The following is a 22,266-nucleotide window of genomic DNA, read 5'->3' on the forward strand; positions in this document are numbered from 1 at the left end:
CTTTGGCGTCGCATCCCTTGGTGGAAAATTCGGTAACAAGGCTTGATTCAGAATCAATTAGTTTGAGAGAGAAAGCATCGGTCATGTTCAACCATGTCCAATAACGTGCACGTTATTAATGCAACATTTGGCGCTGGGTGGCGACGGTGATTGCGGGTCGGGGCGGTGATGGGGCGGTGACGGCAGTGGAACGGACGAATAGAAATTCAAGTACTTCCGACGACATTTAGCTTCGAGAATCGAACTTGTGGCCCTGAAATTCGCTTCGAACTTCGCCGAAGTTCTTCTGTTAACGAAATCGGTAATATGATCACGGCCGTGAGTTAAGTGATTTCGAAGCGCTAGATGTCACGAGCGCTTTGCCTTCTGTTTTTTGCCCGAAGATACTTCGAGGATTTCCTTCCCATGAGCGGCAATAAACTGCTTGTGATGCGTTTCCTCTCTTTAAAGATTAAGTCTAGTAATCGCATTTTGAAAATACGTGAGGCTCGGGTGTGATTGATTCTAACCACCGCAATCACTTGTACATCAGTCTACGATATTTGCTAGCCGATTAAGCATTGTTTTGGGCTATAATTTTAGTGCCGATATGCAGAGAATATCACGTTAAAAAAAAAGAGTTGCGACGAAACACTCGAGAAAAGTAGTATATAAGAACCAGAGTACTCCAACCTAAAACTAGAAGAGAGAGAGAGAGAGAGGGAGAGGGAGAGAGCTGAAAATGAACAACGGCACGGAGTTGGCGGAGGCGGCGGAATACACGATGATGACCGGCGGAGATGGCACTTACAGCTACCACAAGAACTCTCACTTTCAGGTACTTCATTCACTTGACATTTTAAGTAGATGCTGCAGCATTTCCATTTGCCGTTCATCGGGCGTCTCTGGGCATTGCCATGTCTCATTAACTGCTCGTTGGATATTCTACTAGAAAGTATCGATGTCGGTTTGCAGTATAATTCTAACACATGGTTCGTAGAGAGCTGCGACAGATGTCGCCAAGGCGACCATCGAGGAGGCGATCATGGAGAAGCTCGACGTAAAGCGATTCTCTCCCGCTCCGACCACATTCCAAATTGCAGATTTGGGCTGCTCGGTTGGACCAAACACCTTCATCGCGGTTGGGAACATCCTAGAGGCCGTCCGACGCAAGTACATCGCGCAAGGCCTCTCCTCTCAAGTGCCCGACTTCCTAGTCCTGTTCAACGACCATGCGTCGAACGACTTCAACACCCTCTTCGCTTCCCTGCCGCCTGATCGGCCGTACTATGTGGCCGGCGTGCCGGGGTCCTTCCACGGGCGATTGTTCCCCGAGGCGTCGCTCCATGTGGTGCATTCGGCTCACGCGCTTCCCTGGCTTTGCAAGTTGCCTGAGGAATTGCTTGATGCGAACTCGCCTGCATACAACAAGGGGAGAGTCTAATACATAGGCGCCCCTGGTCAAGTGATTGATGCTTATGCGGCTCAGTTCGCGAAGGACACGGCGATGTTTCTGAGCGCCCGAGGAAAGGAAGCTGTGAGCGGAGGCATCATGGTTCTGCTCATGCCCGGAAGAGCTAACGGGATTGCTCATTCATGTGTACTTTCGGACGTGATGTTTGATCTTTTGGGGCTCTGCTTGATGGAAATGGCAAAGGAGGTAAAACGAGCGAGGCTCTGGTGGATTCATTCAATGTTCCAGTGTACACTCCCTCTACCGAGGAGATGACGGCGATAATCGAGCGAAACGGGTGTTTCGGCATAGAGAGGATGGATTTAACGCCTTTCAATTCGAAGGTCGACGGCTCGGCCACGGCCCACGCGTGCATGCTGCACTTGCGAGCCGGAGTGGAAGGCCTCATCGGCAAACATTTCGGATGCAAGATTGTCGACGAACTGTTCGATCGGTTACTCAAGAAGGCCAAGGAATCATCCGACCGTATAAGTTTGGCCTTTATTCACGGATGCCAACTAGTCGTCGTGCTAAAGCGTAAATAACGCGGCGCCTCCGAGAGCGATCTCAAGGGTACATGGAGGGTGCTCGTGTTGATCAATAATCTTCAATTTGGTCCTGAACTTTCTATGTCGCTAGTCTTTATGATAGGTTTAATTTCTTTGAGAGTCACATGTTGCAACTAGAGAGTTATTCCAAGAGTTAAGTGTGTCTTTAATTTTGTGAATTAGTGAGGTAGTAAGTTAGAAACCTAGAATTATCTATGGCAACTATTTATAACCTATGTACTTGAGCATTTGGCATGTGCGTTCAATAAGAGAAATTCCCTTACAAGTTCTATCTTTGAATCTCTTCTTCATCTTTAAATTGTGGGGAGGGGTGATTTTGAATTTCAGCAACTCAAAATCTGATATTTACAATAGTTTTATCGCGTTGTCGTCCATTCATAATCTTTAAGCCTACATGTATTTTATAACTTATTTTAATTAAGCGAATAAACAGAAGATTAATAAAGATATTCGCTTGATTTTCAGAACAAAGGCAATAAAGATAGATATTTATACTAGTTAATTGTCCAAAATAATTGTGAATAATTTATGTTTGAATTAAATTGAATATTGAGAAATATGGGGTATTCTTAGATAACTTCTGATTTGATCGATTCAAGTAATTATTTAGTTAGTCATTACTCGTCAATCAGAATTAATTCTATCAATAATTTTAATTTCCCATCATTTCCTCATCAATTGACCTATAGCAACGTGTTGTACAAATTCCAACACGAGTGCAATGTCCTTGGTTCAACACTAATTTTTGAGCAATTAAGAGCATGCTTGTTTTTAGTTTACGTCAATTGATTATATTACTCTAATTCATATTATGATATTTTATATCTATATATTGTATTATGCTACTATTGAAAGCAAGAAGAACATATTATATTTCTAAGATTTCTCCTTCTCAAAATTTCCCTTCTTGGTAATAATAGAAACACAATTAGTAGTCTTTTTTTTTTTTACTGCTAAGGTTAAATTTTCAACAATGCTTTTGCACTCGAATATAACGGCCCAAAAAAAAAAAATCTCCATCGGTATCCTTAACGAGTGCCATTTAGACTACTAATTTTGCAAAATATAGATCATTTTCCTCGTAAGGAACCCTAGGTGCTCGCCTCATTCGACGCCATTGGTTTAAATGCGTCTTGATGCTGCAAATTAGCAATGTAGATCTTCCTATCGAGTATTTCCTCTGATAATAATTTTCATTATGTTCTCGCAATAGTCAAGTAACGTGGTTGATTACATATAAAATCTCTTTATCATATAACGACAACGATTAGGAATTTTCAATTGCTGTCGCGTCCCTATATTTTGCACCAATATATAATACAAACTAAGAATTTCACCTTTCTTTTGTCCAAATTAAGTAGGAAGGTTGGTATAAAATGAGATGAAGTAAGTTTTCGATTACGTCTTTACCAAGGAAAAAATCAAAGAGATAAACAAAGGGTCAACCTTGGATGGCTGTATATGAGACAAAGATAATGGTGGAAGTCAAAAAAGGCAGGCTCGCCTCCAACGGAAGACAAAGTAGGCGAACCTTTGAACGGCGATGGGGGTGGACTGAAGGAAGAAACAACGCTTGGCTATGACCGCTGTGCCAACAGTCGGGAGAATATAATAGCAAAGGCTTCAGATGAAACGCACGCAAAGAAGAGGACTTAACCAGAGCACTAGTTCATAAAACTGAACCCAGCACAGAGAGAGAGAGAGAGAGAGACAGAGATGAGCAGCAGCGGCTCGGCGGCGGTGGCGGAGGCGGTGGTGGTGGCGGAATCATACCCGATGAACGGTGGAGACGGCACATATAGCTACAACAAGAACTCTCACTTTCAGGTTCTTCATTTGACATTAAGTAGATGCATTTCCAAGAAACCATTTCTTCATGTCATGGAGTAAGAGCTAAATGATAGAGTAAATTGTTCTGTCTTTCGCTAAGCTTTGCCTGAATTCAGCTTTTGAAATTACTCTCCGGTTGTTAATTCTCTTGTGACCCTTCATGGCTTCAATGAGAATAAGTATCAAATTACCAAATATCAGACTTGCAATTCTTACGTGCATCGCAGAGAGTGGCAACGAACGTCGCCCGGGCGACAATTAACGAGGCAATCGCAGAGAGGCTCGACGTGAAGCGATTTTCTCCTGCTCTGACCACATTCCGAATCGCGGATTTAGGCTGTTCGGTTGGGCCGAACACCTTCATTGCAGTCCAAAACATCCTAGAAGCGGTCCGGCACAAGTACGAATCACAAGGCCTCTCCTCCCAACTGCCTGATTTCCAAGTCCTGTTCAACGACCATGCGGCCAATGATTTCAACACCCTCTTCGCTTCCCTGCCATCCGACCGGCCGTACTACGCGGCTGGCGTGCCGGGATCCTTCCACGGGCGACTGTTCCCCAAGGCGTCCCTCCATATTGCGCACTCATCTTATGCGCTTCATTGGCTTTCCAAGATGCCTAAAGAATTGGTTGATCCAAATTCCCCTGCATTTAACAAGGGGAGAGTTCACTACACAAGTGCTCCACGCGAAGTGAGCGATGCTTATGCTTCTCAGTTTGCAAAGGACATGGTGACATTTCTGAGCGCTAGAGGCGAGGAAATTGTGAGTGGAGGCATCATGGTTCTGGTCATGTCCGGGATCGCTAATGGCATTCCTCATTCACGTGTGCCGTCGGGCGTTATGTTCGATCTTTTGGGGTTCAGCTTGATGGATATGGCAAAGGAGGTAAAACTGGAAATTAATGTCAGCACTATTTTCTTTCTTACCAGAATTAGTTATATGTGTGCATGTGTATCAGCATAGTTCAGTTCCAGGTCTCGCCAATTGAATTGAGCGAAAACATAGACGATCCTTCGTTCATGTCTCAGTTGTGCATGTCTTGAGGTGTTTATCATATGCATGTGGACCCTTTGACGGATTTCTTGAGGTTTTGATTCTGTCAATCACTTATATTCTAAGCAAATCCCATTGAGTTTCCCGGACGACCTGATTAAAGTAACTCTGTACAGGGTATAATAAGTGAGGCTCAGGTGGATACATTCAATTTGCCGGTATATGCTACCTCTCCTGACGAGATGACGGCACTGGTAGGGAGCAATGGGTGTTTTAGCATAGAGAGGATGGATTTAGCAGCTCCTAAATCGAAGCTCGATGACTCGGTTGGAGGGCATGCGTGCATGCTGCACTTAAGAGCCGGAATGGAGGGCATCATCAGCAAACATTTTGGAAGCGAGATTATCGACGACCTGTTTGATCGTTTTCTCAGGAAAACTGAGGAATTTTCCGACCATTTAAACTCTGCATTTCTTCAAGGAAGCCAACTGGTAGCGATACTGAAGCGCATATAATGCGCGCCTGAGAGCGAGTTCCGCATTTCTTTTTCTAAATAAAGTTCCGGATATGTACTTTTTCCTAGTCTGATCTTTACAGTACTTGTATTGCCTTTTTTTGATGAAGTATCAATGTATTGAACTTTTGGGTACTCTGAGGCTTCGTTAAGCAAGAAGTCATCACCTTCACAATGACATGTATCAAGATGGTGCTTCATCAAGAAATAAAGTCAAGCAGCATTATGTTGCTTGTCCTCGTACATGGGGTAGCTTCGGTACATAATCCTGATTCTGTGATTCTAGAAGTAAACTTGTTATTTGAATTATGACGTGTTGGCTTTGTATACGATTGAGCTTGACTGCGTAACTTCTTTCGATTTATCCCACAAGAAAAGAAGAAAGAGAGAAACTAGGTAGATTGTATTGTGGGACCTAAACTTGCGAGCGTAAATGATTACTTCACCGGAAGCTGATTTCCAGACTGTAGATTTTGGTGCAGTGAGAAAATGAATAGCAAATCATTCTGCTCCTGTTTTAAAGATAACCCTGTACTTTTCTCATCAATATGATCTTCAAATTCCTCATAAGAAAATCTTGTTAATCTCCTCTGTGCTACGGAGTGCTCCATTCCCATGATAATAGCTGCGGCAAACTTTTGCCACATCAGCCATGGCTAGAGCATGATCTATTCTCAAATTCCATGACAAACCGAATCTGATGCGGCATCATCCGGACTAGAGCTGTTGTCTGAGATTACAGAAATGTTATTATGTTCAAATCCACCAGCATTAGGAATCCAAGGAACCTATGGCATGGAAGAATAACTGCCGTACACAGAAATTTATGGGGTATGCAAAGTTTATCGTGATACTATGGAAAATATCAATTCAGAGAGACTATAAAGAGTGAACAACTGTTATACATTACCATTATGTACAGAAAGATGTAATGCACGCACAAATAGCAGCCAGAATGTTATTTAAGCTTTGCTACACAAAAGCAGGAATTTAGGAGTACTGTTGCCTACACATTTGCACAAGACCCAAATACGACAACTCTCGTTTCTTCAACTGAGAAAATATCCGAGTTGGAGTTCTCAATTCAGACGCAATCCACGGGTAAAGTAGTCTTCAAGAGTGGATCTGCGAGCAGTTATCCTACCTCGTTTTTCCTTCTTAATTTGGATTAGTTTATCATATACACACCAAGGAAAGCTAAGATAATGATCTCGCTTTAAACCCTCGTTATAGCAACCCCAATAATCCGGGTGATACGTGACATGATACCACGCAGACGCTTTTGCATATTCATCAACAGGCTCAGAATACGAACCACTTCCCTTATCATTAAACCAGGTCCGAGCTTCCTTTCTCAGGGATTTTACAGCCGCAGTTATGGATTCAGCGTCTCTCCTCCTGGTGAAAGATTTGGACATTTTCATTATGCAGCCACTAAGTATTTCAGCCTCTGTGCTAATCCCATAGTTCTCCATCAGATTCCCCAGCTTGTAATCATAATTGCCCTTGTGATAGAAAGCGTCATCGACATATTCCTCAAATCCGTCCACTTCCATATCTGGGTCATAAGATTGCCTCGCCATTTCCAGCGTGAACTTTCGAATAGAGCTTGATGCAGATGCTAGATCTTTGACTTCCTGGAAAAGCTTTCCGATCACATTATTGGATGGGTAGCTGGACTTGTCAAGCTTCTCCATGAAGTCTGGGTATTCTTTGGCATACAGATTAGGAGGTATCACAGCAGGTACACCAGTTTTTGGGAAGTCAACGGCAATAGAGAAAAGTTTTGCAAGCTCTACACATTCAGGGCTCATGGCCTTTTCAGGCTTACTATCTGCAAAGACGGTGTGGGCATTGGCAATAATTCCAAGGCTGTCATTAAGTATGTAGTTTACAAAGTACTCCTTCACTTCCTGTTTAAGCAACACAACCACAAAAGGATTTTAATTAACCCCCATATCCATAGAGCATTACAAGAGAAATCAAGAGGCGAATTTCAAAATGCAATTCATTGATTTCCGGCACATTGATCATCAATAACCTTACAAAAATAAGTATACTCGGACATACATCTTCTCTTAAGATTTTGTGGCACCATGATCTTTATAATGATGCATGGGTTTTTTGAAAAACGATTACTTTAGTGCCAATGCTGACATGGCTTGCCGGAAATCCTACGTGGCGCTGACATGGCTCGTCGGAGAGGTCCAATCAGCATTAAAAACCAAAAACGACGCCGTTTAGTCCGCTGACTTGTACTTTTTTAGTAAAATAAAATTTAAATTATATTAAAATAATTTAAAAAAAAACAAAAAAAAGGATAATACCACCAAAAATCTCAAATTATGACACTTGTGATAATTTACCCTGAACTTTTTTTTTTATACGAAAAACCCCAAACTATGCCATTTGTGACAAGTTTACTCTGAACTTTTTTTTTGTGATACTAAAAACCCCAAATTGTACTCATTGTGATACATTTACCTCACAACACTTTAACCCAAGGGTATTTTCGTATTTTTCTTTTTTCTGTTTTTTTATTTATTTTTTTTTCTTTCTTCTCCGGAGAGGGCAACCCTCGCCCGACGCCGGCGAGGGTCGCCCGACGCCTGGGCGGGCGAGGGTCGCCCACACCCAACTCAGGCGAGGGCGACCCTCGCCCGCCCAGGCAAGGGCGACGGAAGCCCTCGCCCGGACGGCGGTGGTGGGGCGGCGGCAACCCATCGCCTGCTGCTTCCCCTTGCCCAGCCAGGGGCCAGCGAGGCTTGTCCTCGCCGGTGGCCGGCGGGGCGAGCTTCGCTAGAGGCCGGCGAGGTCGGCCTCGCCGGCCCTCCCCTTTGGCCGGTCGCCGGACCGGCGACCGGGAAAAAGTTAGGAAAAAAAAAGATTAAAAAGATTAAAAAATTCGAAAAAAAGCCACATAATTTTCACATGTACAAGTCAGACCATTTTTTTTTAAATATAAATGCTACATCAGCTTTTTTGCCAGAATTTTGGCCGGAGTCACTAAAGTGATCTATTTTTCTCCGATTTTGGCACCAAAGTGATCCGAAAAAAAGTTATGGCACCAAAGTGACCTCCGTACACAACTTATGGCACTTCTGGTGTCCTTTTGCCCATTATATTCCTAAGATTTCTCCTTCTCAAAATTTCCCTTCTTGGTAATAATAGAAACACACTTAGGAGTCTTTTTTTTTTTTTTACTACTGTGGTTAATTTTTTCAACAATGTTTTTGCACTCGAATATAACCTAGGCAATCTTTGTAAATATATTATTGCAGAGTAATCTCCATCGGTATCCTTAATAAGTGCCATTTAGACTACTAATTTTGCAAAATATAGATCATTTTCCTCGTAAGGAACCCTAGGTGCTCGCCTCATTCGACGCCATTGGTTTAAATGCGTCTTGATGCTGCAAATTAGCAATGTAAATCTTCCTATCGAGTATTTTCTCTGATATTAATTTTCATTATGTTCTCGCAATAGTAAAGTAACGTGGTTGATTACATATAAAATCTCCTTGTCATATAACGACAACGATTAGGAATTTTCAACTGCTGTCGCGTCCCTATATTTTGCACCAATATATAATACAAACTAAGAATTTCACCTTTCTTTTGTCCAAAGTAGAAGGTTGGTATAAAATGAGATGAAGTAAGTTTTCGATTACGTCTTTACCAAGTTAAAAATCACAGAGATAAACAAAGGGTCAACCTTGGATGGCTGTATATGAGACAAAGAAATGGTGGAAGTCAACAAAGGCAGGCTCACTGTCGCGACCTAAAAAAATTCCTCATTTTTCGGGCTAATGGATTATTAAGACTAATCTTAACTCGGGCCCTCCCAAGCCCTACCAATTCGCAACTTAGAGTTTAAGTTTTTAACATGCAAAAGTTTTTATGCTTGGAGTCGCCACTAATCAATTTATGGTAGGTTGATTAGAAACCTAAATAAAACATAGGGAGATATGTTTTATTCCTACGAACCAGATATTCTAAGCCCAGGGACTTGATTACGCTAGATCTGGTCTAACGCCCTTTCGGTACCTTTTCTTTTCAAAAATGTTTTGGCAGACAGTTTGGATCCATTTCAACTTAGTTACTAACATGTGAGGTATTCATGCGAGTGCGCAAACCACCAATTTAACACTCAGAAAGCATTAAATAAATTGCAAGTTTGGAAGAATTACTTACCTGGAAGCAACGTAAGCATCTGCATTGTTAGCTAGAAAATCACATTGACACCATAATATGATTTCTAATTAACAAGCAATTCACTCAATTTCTTTTTTTGGATTTTCACTTATTTAAATAAAATCTAGCCTATATGCAATGACATGCGAAAATGACATGCGATTAATGCAACCTAGCATGCAAACTATATGTCGTGCGACGACGTGACCTATTTCTAATGACAGGACGAATGATTATTTTTGGTATTTTCTCAATTTAAATTCGGAATAATAAAAATGCCTAAATTAACATGCAAACTATGATGACTTAATCTACCCTAGCATGATTTCTTTTTAGGATTTTTGTTAAAATTCGAAATAATGAATAACCTGAATAATCTATTAAGATTAGAATATTACTTAATTTAAACTAGAAAATAGATCATCTCAAGTCCTAATTTAAATTAAATAACTACTCTATCTTCTAGATACATTTAGGATTCCTAGACATGCAAAAACTCTGATTCAAATCTAATTAATATTTTTTTGAATTTTCTGTTTATTTGAAAAAGGAAAGCAATTAAATAAACAAGGATAGCAACCACATTCAAAACGTCCACGCGATCCGCCATATTTGTTTCAAACTCGGATTAGGCACAAAAATCAAACTATCGGTCATATCTATAGGATTATAGATATCGACGGAAAGCCGATTATTCAAATTTGGAAAGCGGATAAAAATCATTATCGTACCCAAGTGGTTATGGATAGGATAATAATTTTCCGTATCGCCGCGTATCGAACCTTAGGGATAAGGTCGGATAGTCGTCCAGATACGTTGCCAAATTAGGAATGATTCCTGATTTTGAATATTTAAAAATATTGCGGATATATCGAACATTATCCTAAGATTTCTAAATATCCACATGATATTCACGAAATATTCAAACACCCATATTAGGAAATTAAATATTCTGAAAATATCGGATAATGTTGAATTACCTAATTTGCAGATAACTTCCAAATTCGAATTGTGGATCGGGATCGGACTCGGACGACGGGCGACGCGGCGTCGGCGCGGCGAGTCGACTTTGGGCTGCGACGGTGTAGGGACGCCGCGGCCACGGAAGCAACAGGGAACACCGGGATGAACCGAGAGTTGTTCCGGGCAGTGAGCTCTCGCTCTTTCAGGTTCAGCAGCAACGGGACTTGTCGGTTGGCCCTCGCGGTGGTTCTCGATGATTGATAACCTGCAAAACAGAGGGACAACTCCACGATTTGGTGAAAGATCAGCGACGGTAGTGGCAGATCGTCGCGAGGCGCGGGTTTTGAACAACAGGTCTTCAGTGGTGAAGCTCTCTGTGGTGACGGCTTCTTGGTTCGATGGTGAGGCACCGCACTGTCACGATTCTGGTATCGTATCCAGTGTTGACCGAGAAAGAGAGAAAACTTTGTATTGGATGAAACAAAGAGTCCTCCTTAATGTGTATGTTGGAACGTGGGCCTTTGGACGTCTCTATTTTTCCTTTTTTTTGTGATGTGTTCTGTCTTGAGCAAGTGAAATCCTGCAAGAAGAAAGAAAGCTCCTTCTTTTTGCTCGTTGTCTCCTTTTGTCTCTTCGTGAATTCCTCAACGTGTCCACTGCCACGTATTGCTTAGATGAGCGTCAAGGCGGAGCAGATCGTGGGACTTAACCTGAACAGAAACGGCTTGGCTCGTCGTCAAGAGACCTCGCGGCTCGTCTGAGGTGATAACGATAGGATGCGTCTCAGCGGAGAAGGAGCTAGGACACGTGGCTGGACTGAAAAATCGCCGGAATTGCTGTGGGAGCTCGCCTGGGGGCTGTGAAGGTCGTCGGGACTCCGGGTGATGCGGCTGCGAGGTGCGAGACAGGCACGGCGTGGCGGCACGGGAGCGAGGCAGCACAGTGGCGGGACGGCACGGACTCGGTTGAACCAACCCGTGATCACCTCTCTCTCTCCCTTCTTCTCTCTGAAAATTCTGATCTGAAAAACTGTGTTCGAAATTGTGTGTCCTCCCTAAAATCCTGACCTAATGATGTATATATAACACTAATCTAGGTCAATTAGATGGGCTCTCTAGTCCTAATGGGCTTAGGCTTGGGCTTAGATTTTAATTTAATTTAAATGGGCTGAATTAATTAAGGATAATGGGCTGAATTAAGCTCAAATTAAAACAACCGAGCCCGTTTGACTTGTAATTCCCGGCCCTTGCCTTCCGAGCGAGCCGAGTCTCATTCGATGAAATTTTAAGCTCATTCGCCACGCTAACTCGATGCAAAAATGCAATTAAATTAAATGGACCTAAACTATATGTTTATGCAATTTAAATATTTTTGTTTAGGGGTTAAAAATTTAATCCCTAATTTTCTATGCAAATTACACTAAATGATATGCCAAAATTTAGGTGTCAACAGCTGCCCCTCTTTGAAGGTGAGCTCGTAGAGGTTGCATTCAAAGACTAAATGATACCTAAATTTCAACCATGCAAATGCAATGAATGTTGTTTTTGTCGGGATTATGAGTCCCATTTTAAAATGTATCAAGAAATGATGTATGCTAACATGAGTGGAAAACATACCTGGAATTACTTACCTGACAGGAGTGAGATAGCGCAATTCGAGGCACGACTCGGACTTTGTATGTTGTTTGGCAAATGTCTGGGCTCATTTCCATAGGTATTGCCTGATATACGTTGATGAACTTCGGTGATCTGCAGTTAAGTCAAAACACACGAAGAAAGCTCGACGTATCCAATCATCATCTGGATTCGTGAGAACAGTTCCGATCTTTACCAACTACCTATACATCTCCATAGGTGTTTGCAAAGATTTGGCCGCTTCACTTATACCTGCTCATAAGTGAATTGCGGGGAGAACTTTTGAAGTCAAGAGGATATTCCGACCTTTACATATACCTGCTCATATGCAAAGATTTGGCCGCCTCACTTATACCTGCTCATAAGCGAGTAGCGGGGAAACACCTGGGGTTGAAAGAATATTCCGACCTTTACATATACCTGCTCATATGCAAGGATTTGGCCACTTTACCTATACCTGCTCATAGGTGAGTAGCGGGGGAATACCTGAGATTTGGGGAAAATTCCGACCTTTACATATACCTGCTCAAATGCAAAGATTTGGCCGCCTCACCTATACCTGCTCATAGGTGAGTAACGGGGGAATCTTCTCGAGATTGTATGAAAATCTGTGATTTGGTGAACAAAGGGGCTAGCCCAAGTGTTCAAGGGTTCCTTGACAAAGTACCTGAATATCATCAGAGGTACATGAAAAAGCTTGATCAATAGACACCTAAACATCATCAAAGGCATCTAGAGATCGCAAAAATGATCAAATGTGGGTCCTGACGATTGCTCGAACAGGTTAGGGACACCTAGATAGTCATAGACATCCTAGGGATAGAGATATACGTACCTGGCGATATCTCCAACTCTGAAGGTGTGTCTCCTGTTAGACACGGATTTAAGTAACATGTAATATGCATTCGCACACTGTCAAGAACACATATACACATGCACTATGATTTTCAACTGATTTTCATGCATGATGGTTTTGTCAAATCGGTATTACAAACTCCGCTGGGGAACAATCATGACAAGACAATCTGAACTTACAAGTGGGTGTCTTGAAAATGCCGAATGAGGGACTTCCGATCTAAAAGGGCTTTCTCTCATTCTCATTGAAAAAGGCTGATTTATTGAGAATCACTCCATCTCACCTTCATCATGTGGACAAGGGTCCGAGTATTCTCGCAAGCGGTACGACCTTACCAATCTGAGAGGTCTTTGTCAGGACCGTAACATGGGCTTGGTCAATGGCTTAGCAAAAAGGGACTCTTTGAGTCGAGGCTATTGAAAGAACAATACTCCGCAATCGTCTCCGGGTTTACAAGTCAAGAACCCTGCAAAACGAGATAGAAATGGACTTGCTCGCACTTCTTCGAGCTAAGCTTATAAACATCTGAATCCTTCGTTAGTTCAAGTGCCCTAATCTGAAGAGACTTTACAAGGGACGTAACGTAGGCTAGGCTCATGGGTTGAGAAATGAATAGATCATTAGGCTCAAAATGTGTATAATTGGGGTGAATAAGTTGGTGATCATCTTGGCATTGTCACCGGTCTTCTTGTTCATTCTTGGGAGTTGTCTTTTCAGCGAATGCTTCATTGGGCTTGAATTCACCACTTCTTTAAATTTGTAGGACTATGACTATCCCACTGGGGATGATTTTGATACACTTATCTTTCATCCTTGGGCATTGGCCTTGCTTTTACCAGGTACACTGCTCTTTCTTGCCCACTGAACTCTTTTTTTTTTACTTGACATACGCTGTTTACAATGTATATGTTGGCCAACCATACTCTGACTGAATGATTCAACATTAGACTTCCAGGGGTAATTGCCTTTGATTGACATTCTGAATATGCTGCTCGGCGGTGACAACTTTTATCTTGCCCCAATGTGGGGGATGATCACCAACTGGGTTTAAGAAACGAATTTGCAGGCTCAATTGGGCTTAGCAAAGGATAAAGTGTGTATAGGATAGAGAAAGAAATGCTCTTCGTCATCCTAAGGCACTTGAATTTCGTGTGAATTCATCTGAAAAAAGCAACACTCGAAGATTGATGCAAATGAGAGCAAGAAAATTTCTACTCATTTTTCACCTTATAATGCTGACTTACCTCCAATTTGCCCCGATGTGGGGTGGTTCTTAATAGGGGTAATTTGAAAGAATTTCTCCAAGTGTTTAGGCTCAAAGTGGCGAAACAATGGATAACCTGTAGTGTTTGGGATAGAGAAATGAACCGCCTCTCGTCATTTCGGTTGCCGTACCTTTTGCGAGATAACCCTTTACCTTACAGACATGAAATTTTTCCGCTCAACTCACTGGGGATTAGTGCATGGGACCGTGTATAGGATAGGACTTGCCTTTCATCATCCCGATGTACCTCATTCAACACATTCAAGTCATTCCACATGAGTTATCAGATTGTCTAAATAGACTTCTCCTTTGAAGTCAATGATACTGATCGACAAAATAACCATGCAGAAATTAAAGCCAATGCAAACATCTTAACTTGAAATTGGTTGAAACCATTTATTCATCAGTGAAATGTTTGCAATTCAAAGGTATAAAGCCAAACACTGGAAACTTTTGCTGCAGAATGTCAGGTTTTATCAAGGATAATACATCTTTACAGCATCAGAATTAACAGGATTGGAGAACTCACGACCATCCATTTCTGCGAGAATCAGGGCACCTCCGGGAAGTACCTTATTAACCACATATGGACCATTGTAGCTTGGGGAGAATTTGCCCCCAGGAATAGGAAAGACTGGCAGTACTTTCCTTAGGACTAGGTCAATTACCTGGAAGTGTCTTTGACGTACCTTTCAGTCGAAGGATCCAACTATTCTCATGCGGCAACTGGATCAAGCGTTTCGTCTCACTTTCAGGGAGATTTGCTCTTATCTTTACTTCCTTGGGTTCCTCCGTATCACTCAGGTTAACAGTGATGGTTTAGTCTGAAGTAACAACTTTGGACCTTTCATGTCGTTCTAGGCCACGCAGCATTTCTGAGGGACCCTCAAGATCATCGAGATCATCAAGATGTCATCGACTGAATATAATGCACCAGATTGGACCGTTCCCATACCTTCACGCGTCATAAGATTGCCCCTGAAACATAAAGTAGGGGATTCAGAAGGACAAACAGGGGTAAACCTTGCATTTTTTTCTAAATTTTTTCTCTTTTTTATTTTTTTTGTGACCTTTTTTTTTTGAAATTTTTTTTCAAAAAAGTTTTAACACGAGGAAGCATGAAGAAGCCCAGGCCTCAGAATTCTCCTTGGACTATATTTTTCTTTTATCGGTTGGATATCATCACCGGCCAGGTTTGATGTACCTCAACATGTCCTCAAAACGAAAATAACTTGTAATTTCATTGATTATTTCAAAATGAATTACGTTTATTGAATGGAAATTGCAACAATCAAATCCTAGAAATGAAAATGGAAAGCAGCGCCCGAAACGGGGCAAGTCCTAAAAAGCAGTAAAAATTCCCACGCAGGGGAGTGTGCGAAAAAGTAAAAGTTTTACTCTTGTGGGCCTGTGCCCATTCCCTCTAACGGTCCTTCCTCGATAGCTCCAACGAAGAAATCATCAAACAGGGCAGTGATTCCATCCATTGCATCATCAGAATCTTCTGTCATTAGAGGTGTTGGATCATCCATACCTCCCCATCCATCCGGGACAATGTCACAGGGGTTAACATAGAAGCTCGGGGGCGCCGAGTATTTCACATAAAAATCGAACTTGCCGCTCGGTTGCCCCAAAGTGTCGATCGCCTCTTTCTCTTCATGCATCATTCTTGCAGGGCCCGGAAATGTGGTGCGGATATGTGGAAGCAACCTACCATGCCCAAGCTCTCCATTGTTGTGGGTAATTCCATTCGGCTCTTCTTCGGATCGCTGTCTATTATATCCATCTCTTCGACCTCGACCTCGACCGCGTCCACGTTCATGTCCACGTCCCCCATTATTTGGCCCGCTTGACCCCTGGTATCCCAACCTAATAGTGTGGGGCCTTCGAGAGACTTCCACCGGTTGGCGGATACCTTGACCATTCCTACCAAGGCCTTCACCCGGAATAAAGACATGGGACACCATTACTCTTCTAACCATGACTGCAGCATTTGACACCTCAGGAATGGGCGGTGATGATCCTCTTGATGCATGTATGGTTGACACGAGCTCGAGCGACTGATAGCTTGATTCTATTTTGCAATCCGGCTCAACATAGGGGATAGCCGTTGCGTGGTAAATTGGGTGCTCCTCTTCACCGTGGACTGTGACTAACTTTCTCTCCACAACGAACTTCACCTTCTGATGCAGACTGGATGGCACAGCTCCGGCAGTATGAATCCATGGACGACCCAACAGAAAATTGAATGCAGTGGGAATGTCCATAACTTGAAATAGGATGTTGAACATTGTTGGTCCTATCTGTATGTCAAGGTGGATTTCTCCCATCACTTCTTTTTTCGTTCCGTCAAAAGCTCGCACAGAGGTCTTCGCAAAATTTATCCTAGAAGAATCTATCTTGAGGCGGTGTAAAGTCGCCAAAGGACAGATATTCAAGGCTGATCCATTATCAATGAGTACCCGGGCTACATGCGAGGCCTTATATTTGACAGAAATGTAAAGTGCATTGATATGCCCCCTCCCTTCCAGAGGAAACTCTTCATCTGAAAAGGCTATGAGGTCCTTGAGGAGTATAGAACCGACAAATTCCTTCAATTTATCATGATCGATCGTTTCTGGCACGTGGACTTCACTTAACACCTTCATTAGGGCCTTCTGATGCTTGACAGATGTCTGGAGTAGTTCAAGGAGAGATTTGCACGGGCATCTTGCGCAATTGTTCCACTATGTTGTATTTGCTAGCCTTAATCACAGCTAGAAACTCTTTGGCTTCTTCATCAGTAACAGGTTTTGCAGGTTGGGCATTAGCTTGGCTATAGGTACGCCCAGATCTGGTAACCAAGTCGACATCGAGGCTGTAAGACCAAGGGACCGCCTTATTATCACTGTACTCATGTGGTTGAGGTATCTCGATCACTATCCCTTCATCAGCTGTAGGCGTGCTTACTACGATCTCTTCATCATCGAACGCGTCTTCGAGCGGAGGCATGTCTTCAAGCAAAGGGTCGAACTTGTCCTTCCCGGTGTTCAATGTAGCAAACTCTTCTTCCCAATTAATAACCACTTCAGAAATAGTGGAAACAATGCCAGTGTGGTCAGCATAAACAATCATCCCAGCTTCTACCATCCTTGAGATTCTTTCTCTCATGACAGCCAGGGGAAGGGTCTCGTTACTCGGGTAATAACCGGCTTTCACCAACTCGCCATAGACGTCCGTAGTATACACCTTGACGTTCTTAATTCGACCAGCATCGAAGCTAAAAATGGCATTCACATTGCCCGCGTGATCGGGGAGTGGGTTATTCTGAACATTCGGCTTAGCGGGTTGGAATGAGAAAGCCCTCGTGTCCAGGAGGTTCTGGATTCGGTGCTTGAGGACATAGCAATCATCGGTTGAGTGTCCCAGCTCACCCATGTGATAATCACATTTCTTTGACGGGTCGAAGTTATAGAACCGCTCAGGATTGGGCCGCTTTGGCTCAGTAGTAAGCAAGCCTTTCTTCTGAAGTACTGCCAATACTTGAGACAACGATCCGGGGAGGGAGGTGAATTGCCTCTTGTTGTTCCTCCTTTGAAAAGGTTGACGACCCGAGTTTTGTTGCTGAGCTTCCGCTACTTGGATTGCTGGGGCGGAGTTAGTATTCCGCCGGCTCAGTTGGTTATAAGCCACATTCACTTCAGCTGCCGGTTCTTTCTCTTTTCTTGCACCAAATCTTCTGGTCGAGGAGGACGGCTCGACAAACCATCCATCTTTCAGCCCTATCTCAATCTGTTCGCCTATGGGGATGAGTTGGTTGAAGTTGTCAGCCGGAATGGCAACCATCCGATTACGGTATTCGAACGGGAGAGTTTTTGCGAACATCCTCTTCAACTCACTGTCTATGGGTTCTGGGACAACCTGAGCAGCTAAATTCCTCCATCTGATAGCATAGTCTTTGAAGGATTCAGTCTTTTTTATCTGAGCACGTTCGAGATCATCACGGGTAGGAATGATGTCCGTTATGAATCTGTACTGCTTTAAGAATGCTTCACTGGCTTCTTTCCAAGTTTTGAGGCCATTTATCTTCTTCATGAGATACCAGTTCAAAACAGGACCCGTCAAACTTGCTTGAAAGGCATGGATCATCAGGAGTTCGTTGTCAACATACGAAGTCATCTGTACGTGATAGAGCTGCAGGTGGGCTTTTGGGCATGTGGTGCCATTGTACTTGTCAAAATCTGGCATTTTGAACTTCTTTGGGATTTTGATCTGTGAGTACAGGGACAGATCGATCGAAGGTGAATCCTGCGAACCTTCCAGCTGCTTCACTCTTTCTTCAAGCTTGTTGACTCGTTCGTCAGGTTTATCTTTGTTGACGATAATCTGGACGGGGTCATCTTCTAAATCAGGAATATCGTCATCTCCGTCAACATCGACACTTTTTCTAACTTTCTGCTTTGGGACTGATGTTTCGAGGGATGCCGGAACAGGGATCGACCGAAGAGCTTTGATCTTAGCGGACATTTGTTGCATCGCGATGACAAGTTGCTTCATCTGGTCTTCCATACCAACAACACGCTCTTGCAAGTCGGTTTGATCGGCCATTTTGGCTCTCGACCGTGTACGAATGGGCGATCGTGATCGGTCCGTAGTTACCTAATTTCGGAACGAAACAGGCATACATAAGTGTCAAGCAAAATCATACGCCGATCCATGACATTGGTCTAACCGCTTTGAATTAAAAAGACCCCTTTATTGAAATGGTGAAAATTTTTACACCAATTAATTACTTGAAATTGAACTGAATATAAAGACCAATGACTCAATTCCTAAACAAATTTAAAAACTGAAACTGAAATGAGAAAAGAACTTCGAGCTTATTATTTAGCTTGATCTATAGACATATGGGAGGCGACTTCCTTCTTCAATTGCTCATAAGCTCGAGCTATCTTGGCTGCCTTTTCTTCAGCTTCTTCGGCCTTCCTTTTGAGGCGATTGTTCTCTGAGCGATTGGCGGACTTGAGAGGCACCTTGGGTATCTTCGGGAGCAAATCCTGCGGGATTCTGTGCCGTCGAATGTACTGGGTCGTCGCGAAATAGGACTTCTGCTCTCCCTTTAGTTCTCCTTCGGGCCGAGCTATCTTTAACACACGGCACTTCTTCCACATCTTATTGAGCTGAGCTACGGTCCCTTCGTGGTCTTTATCATCATCGGCGAAGTCGACCCGGAGGAGTTCCGGTTGTAACGCCGGAGGGAGTCCCTGGAGAATCTGGTACTGTCGGGACACTCTGGCAGGGTAGTACTCGATTGCGCCAGTGAAGCCCAAAAGTGGCACCGGTCCAACACCATTACACGTAAGTCGAGCTTCCTCGACCTTGAACCAATTAGCATGCCAATGGAAACCTTGGGGTCTAGCGTTTTTCATGAAAATGATCCATTCGGAATAATGATAATCAGATGCATTTCCTTGTTTTTCTTTATAACTTAAAATGGGATGGCTAGAATCACTAAGCTCGGATATTGTGAGTAAATCGCCACACCCTTTTATGTGAGACAAAAACCAAATTTGCAAAAGTTCGAGGGGGGCATGAAACGTTTTGTCAACATGTTGCTTAAATTTAGTGAGGGAAATGAAAGTCTCGGCTAAAATGGTGTTGCCAAAATTCTTTTCAAGACAGACTTGTTGGACCAACCATGCGATTGACGGACTACATGCATTCTTACAGTGAGGAAAAATCACGAACCCGAAAAATGCTAACAAAAAGATTTTGCCCTTTTGAAAAGATGTGGCTTTTTCAAAACACTGACTCAGGAATGAAAAAGGACATGTGCCGCGATTTGCTTTTAAAACTTTTCCCAATTCATCTTTTCCAACATTCAAAAATTCAGCCAACATTAAAGTAGAATCAATTCCCAAAGGTGGTGTGACTAACTCCGACTCCAATGGTTTTCCAATGAGCACGCTATATTCTTCCAATGTCGGGGTGAGCTCGTGCTTACCGAATATAAAGGTAGAGGTCTCCGGACACCAGAAGTGCGCTAATGCTCGAACGAGGCCGGTACGGACTTTGACCTCCAGTAGGGGGAGCAGCCTCCCGATGTGGCCCTCAACTAGCTTGCGGTTGGTCGGACTGAGTAGATTCCACCAGGCACGGAGCTCGTCCTTAGGAGCATCAAGAATCCGGATGTCTGCCCCTCCCATAGTGTATAGACCAAGACTCACGACCGACCTAATGTCATGGACCGACCAAAGAAAATACGGAACATAAATAAATTGCGAAATAAAGGTTCAGAAAACTTACTTTACCCGATAGGACCATGGCAATCACATAGACATGCGCATGAAATGTGAGGTTCGATTTCTATCTAGACTCTGGCTTGCAAAATGGAGACGCGAGGATTACCGGGCTAAACCAGTCATGGTTGTAGTTAGGCCGGGGTTCCCCTTACTCCGGCTTAGTCAAGGAGCCGACCCGGGTTGCAAAGGGTGCAACCGTGGTGGGAACTCAATGACACCGTGAAAGAACTTTGGCGGGACCAAGGAGGGCGACCCGTACCACGCGGGTGTGGTCGGGGTGTCCGCTGTCTCGCACCATCCTAAACCCGTGCCGCCCGGTCCGCGGGGGTAGTGTGTGCGGTGTAGTGTAAATGCAAGGCATGCACAACATGTTATATCAAACAGCGCTTCGTGCATAAAACAAACCATACATCCAAACACCTCCCTGCAAAACAAGGGTTAACAATCACGCCTCCCCTTATACCTCCCATTCTGCAAAAACATTTAACACCTAAAATGTTAGGGACGTACCTGGGATCCTCGCTGCCAAACAAAAATATTTTTTGAAAAGAAAAACTGGCCTAAGTCCACTAAGAGTTTTAACTCAAGTCCCCAGCGGAGTCGCCAAGCTGTCGCGACCTAAAAAAATTCCTCATTTTTCGGGCTAATGGATTATTAAGACTAATCTTAACTCGGGCCCTCCCAAGCCCTACCAATTCGCAACTTAGAGTTTAAGTTTTTAACATGCAAAAGTTTTTATGCTTGGAGTCGCCACTAATCAATTTATGGTAGGTTGATTAGAAACCTAAATAAAACATAGGGAGATATGTTTTATTCCTACGAACCAGAGATTCTAAGCCCGGGGACTTGATTACGCTAGATCTGGTCTAACGCCCTTTCGGTACCTTTTCTTTTCAAAAATGTTTTGGCAGGCAGTTTGGATCCATTTCAACTTAGTTACTAACATGTGAGGTATTCATGCGGATGCGCAAACCACCAATTTAACACTCAGAAAGCATTAAATAAATTGCAAGTTTGGAAGAATTACTTACCTGGAAGCAACGTAAGCATCTGCATTGTTAGCTAGAAAATCACATTGACACCATAATATGATTTCTAATTAACAAGCAATTCACTCAATTTCTTTTTTTGGATTTTCACTTATTTAAATGAAATCTAGCCTATATGCAATGACATGCGAAAATGACATGCGATTAATGCAACCTAGCATGCAAACTATATGTCGTGCGACGACGTGACCTATTTCTAATGACGGACGAATGATTATTTTTGGTATTTTCTCAATTTAAATTCGGAATAATAAAAATGCCTAAATTAACATGCAAACTATGATGACTTAATCTACCCTAGCATGATTTCTTTTTAGGATTTTTGTTAAAATTCGAAATAATGAATAACCTGAATAATCTATTAAGATTAGAATATTACTTAATTTAAACTAGAAAATAGATCATCTCAAGTCCTAATTTAAATTAAATAACTACTCTATCTTCTAGATACATTTAGGATTCCTAGACATGCAAAAACTCTGATTCAAATCTAATTAATATTTTTTGAATTTTCTGTTTATTTGAAAAAGGAAAGCAATTAAATAAACAAGGATAGCAACCACATTCAAAACGTCCACGCGATCCGCCATATTTGTTTCAAACTCGGATTAGGCACAAAAATCAAACTATCGGTCATATCTATAGGGTTATAGATATCGACGGAAAGCCGATTATTCAAATTTGGA

At 42.7% G+C, this 22,266-nt stretch overlaps 3 protein-coding genes and 1 pseudogene across 3 annotated transcripts; 2 read left to right on the plus strand and 2 right to left on the minus strand.

The window, feature by feature from the left end:
* Positions 1-669: 669 nt before the first annotated feature.
* LOC115686898 (loganic acid O-methyltransferase-like) lies at positions 670-2,285 on the plus strand (annotated as a pseudogene).
* Positions 2,286-3,525: 1,240 nt separating this feature from the next.
* LOC115686897 (loganic acid O-methyltransferase-like) lies at positions 3,526-5,403 on the plus strand. Its single transcript, XM_030612317.2, has 3 exons — positions 3,526-3,828; positions 4,059-4,718; positions 5,003-5,403. Exons 1-3 carry the CDS (start codon positions 3,718-3,720, stop codon positions 5,339-5,341), a joined length of 1,110 nt encoding a protein of 369 aa, XP_030468177.2. The 5' UTR covers positions 3,526-3,717; the 3' UTR covers positions 5,342-5,403.
* A 778-nt stretch (positions 5,404-6,181) lies between these two features.
* LOC130137314 (RNA-dependent RNA polymerase 1-like) lies at positions 6,182-18,837 on the minus strand. The gene is made up of 2 exons (XM_056308099.1): positions 18,562-18,837; positions 6,182-7,277 (listed from the first exon to the last, which is right to left on the minus strand). The coding sequence occupies exons 1-2, from the start codon at positions 18,835-18,837 to the stop codon at positions 6,420-6,422; spliced, it is 1,134 nt and encodes a 377-aa protein (XP_056164074.1). The 3' UTR covers positions 6,182-6,419.
* Positions 18,838-19,124: 287 nt separating this feature from the next.
* On the minus strand, positions 19,125-20,486 carry LOC130137510 (uncharacterized; the record flags this gene model as incomplete). Its single annotated transcript, XM_056308972.1, has 1 exon — positions 19,125-20,486. A coding segment is annotated over exon 1 (1,311 nt), but the record flags the coding sequence as incomplete, so codon positions are not given.
* Positions 20,487-22,266: the final 1,780 nt, after the last annotated feature.

This window comes from Syzygium oleosum, unplaced genomic scaffold, assembly GCF_021117445.2.
Source record: "Syzygium oleosum isolate NSW1041296 unplaced genomic scaffold, Sole_v2.1 Sole_v2.02, whole genome shotgun sequence".
Classification (NCBI taxonomy): domain Eukaryota; kingdom Viridiplantae; phylum Streptophyta; class Magnoliopsida; order Myrtales; family Myrtaceae; genus Syzygium; species Syzygium oleosum.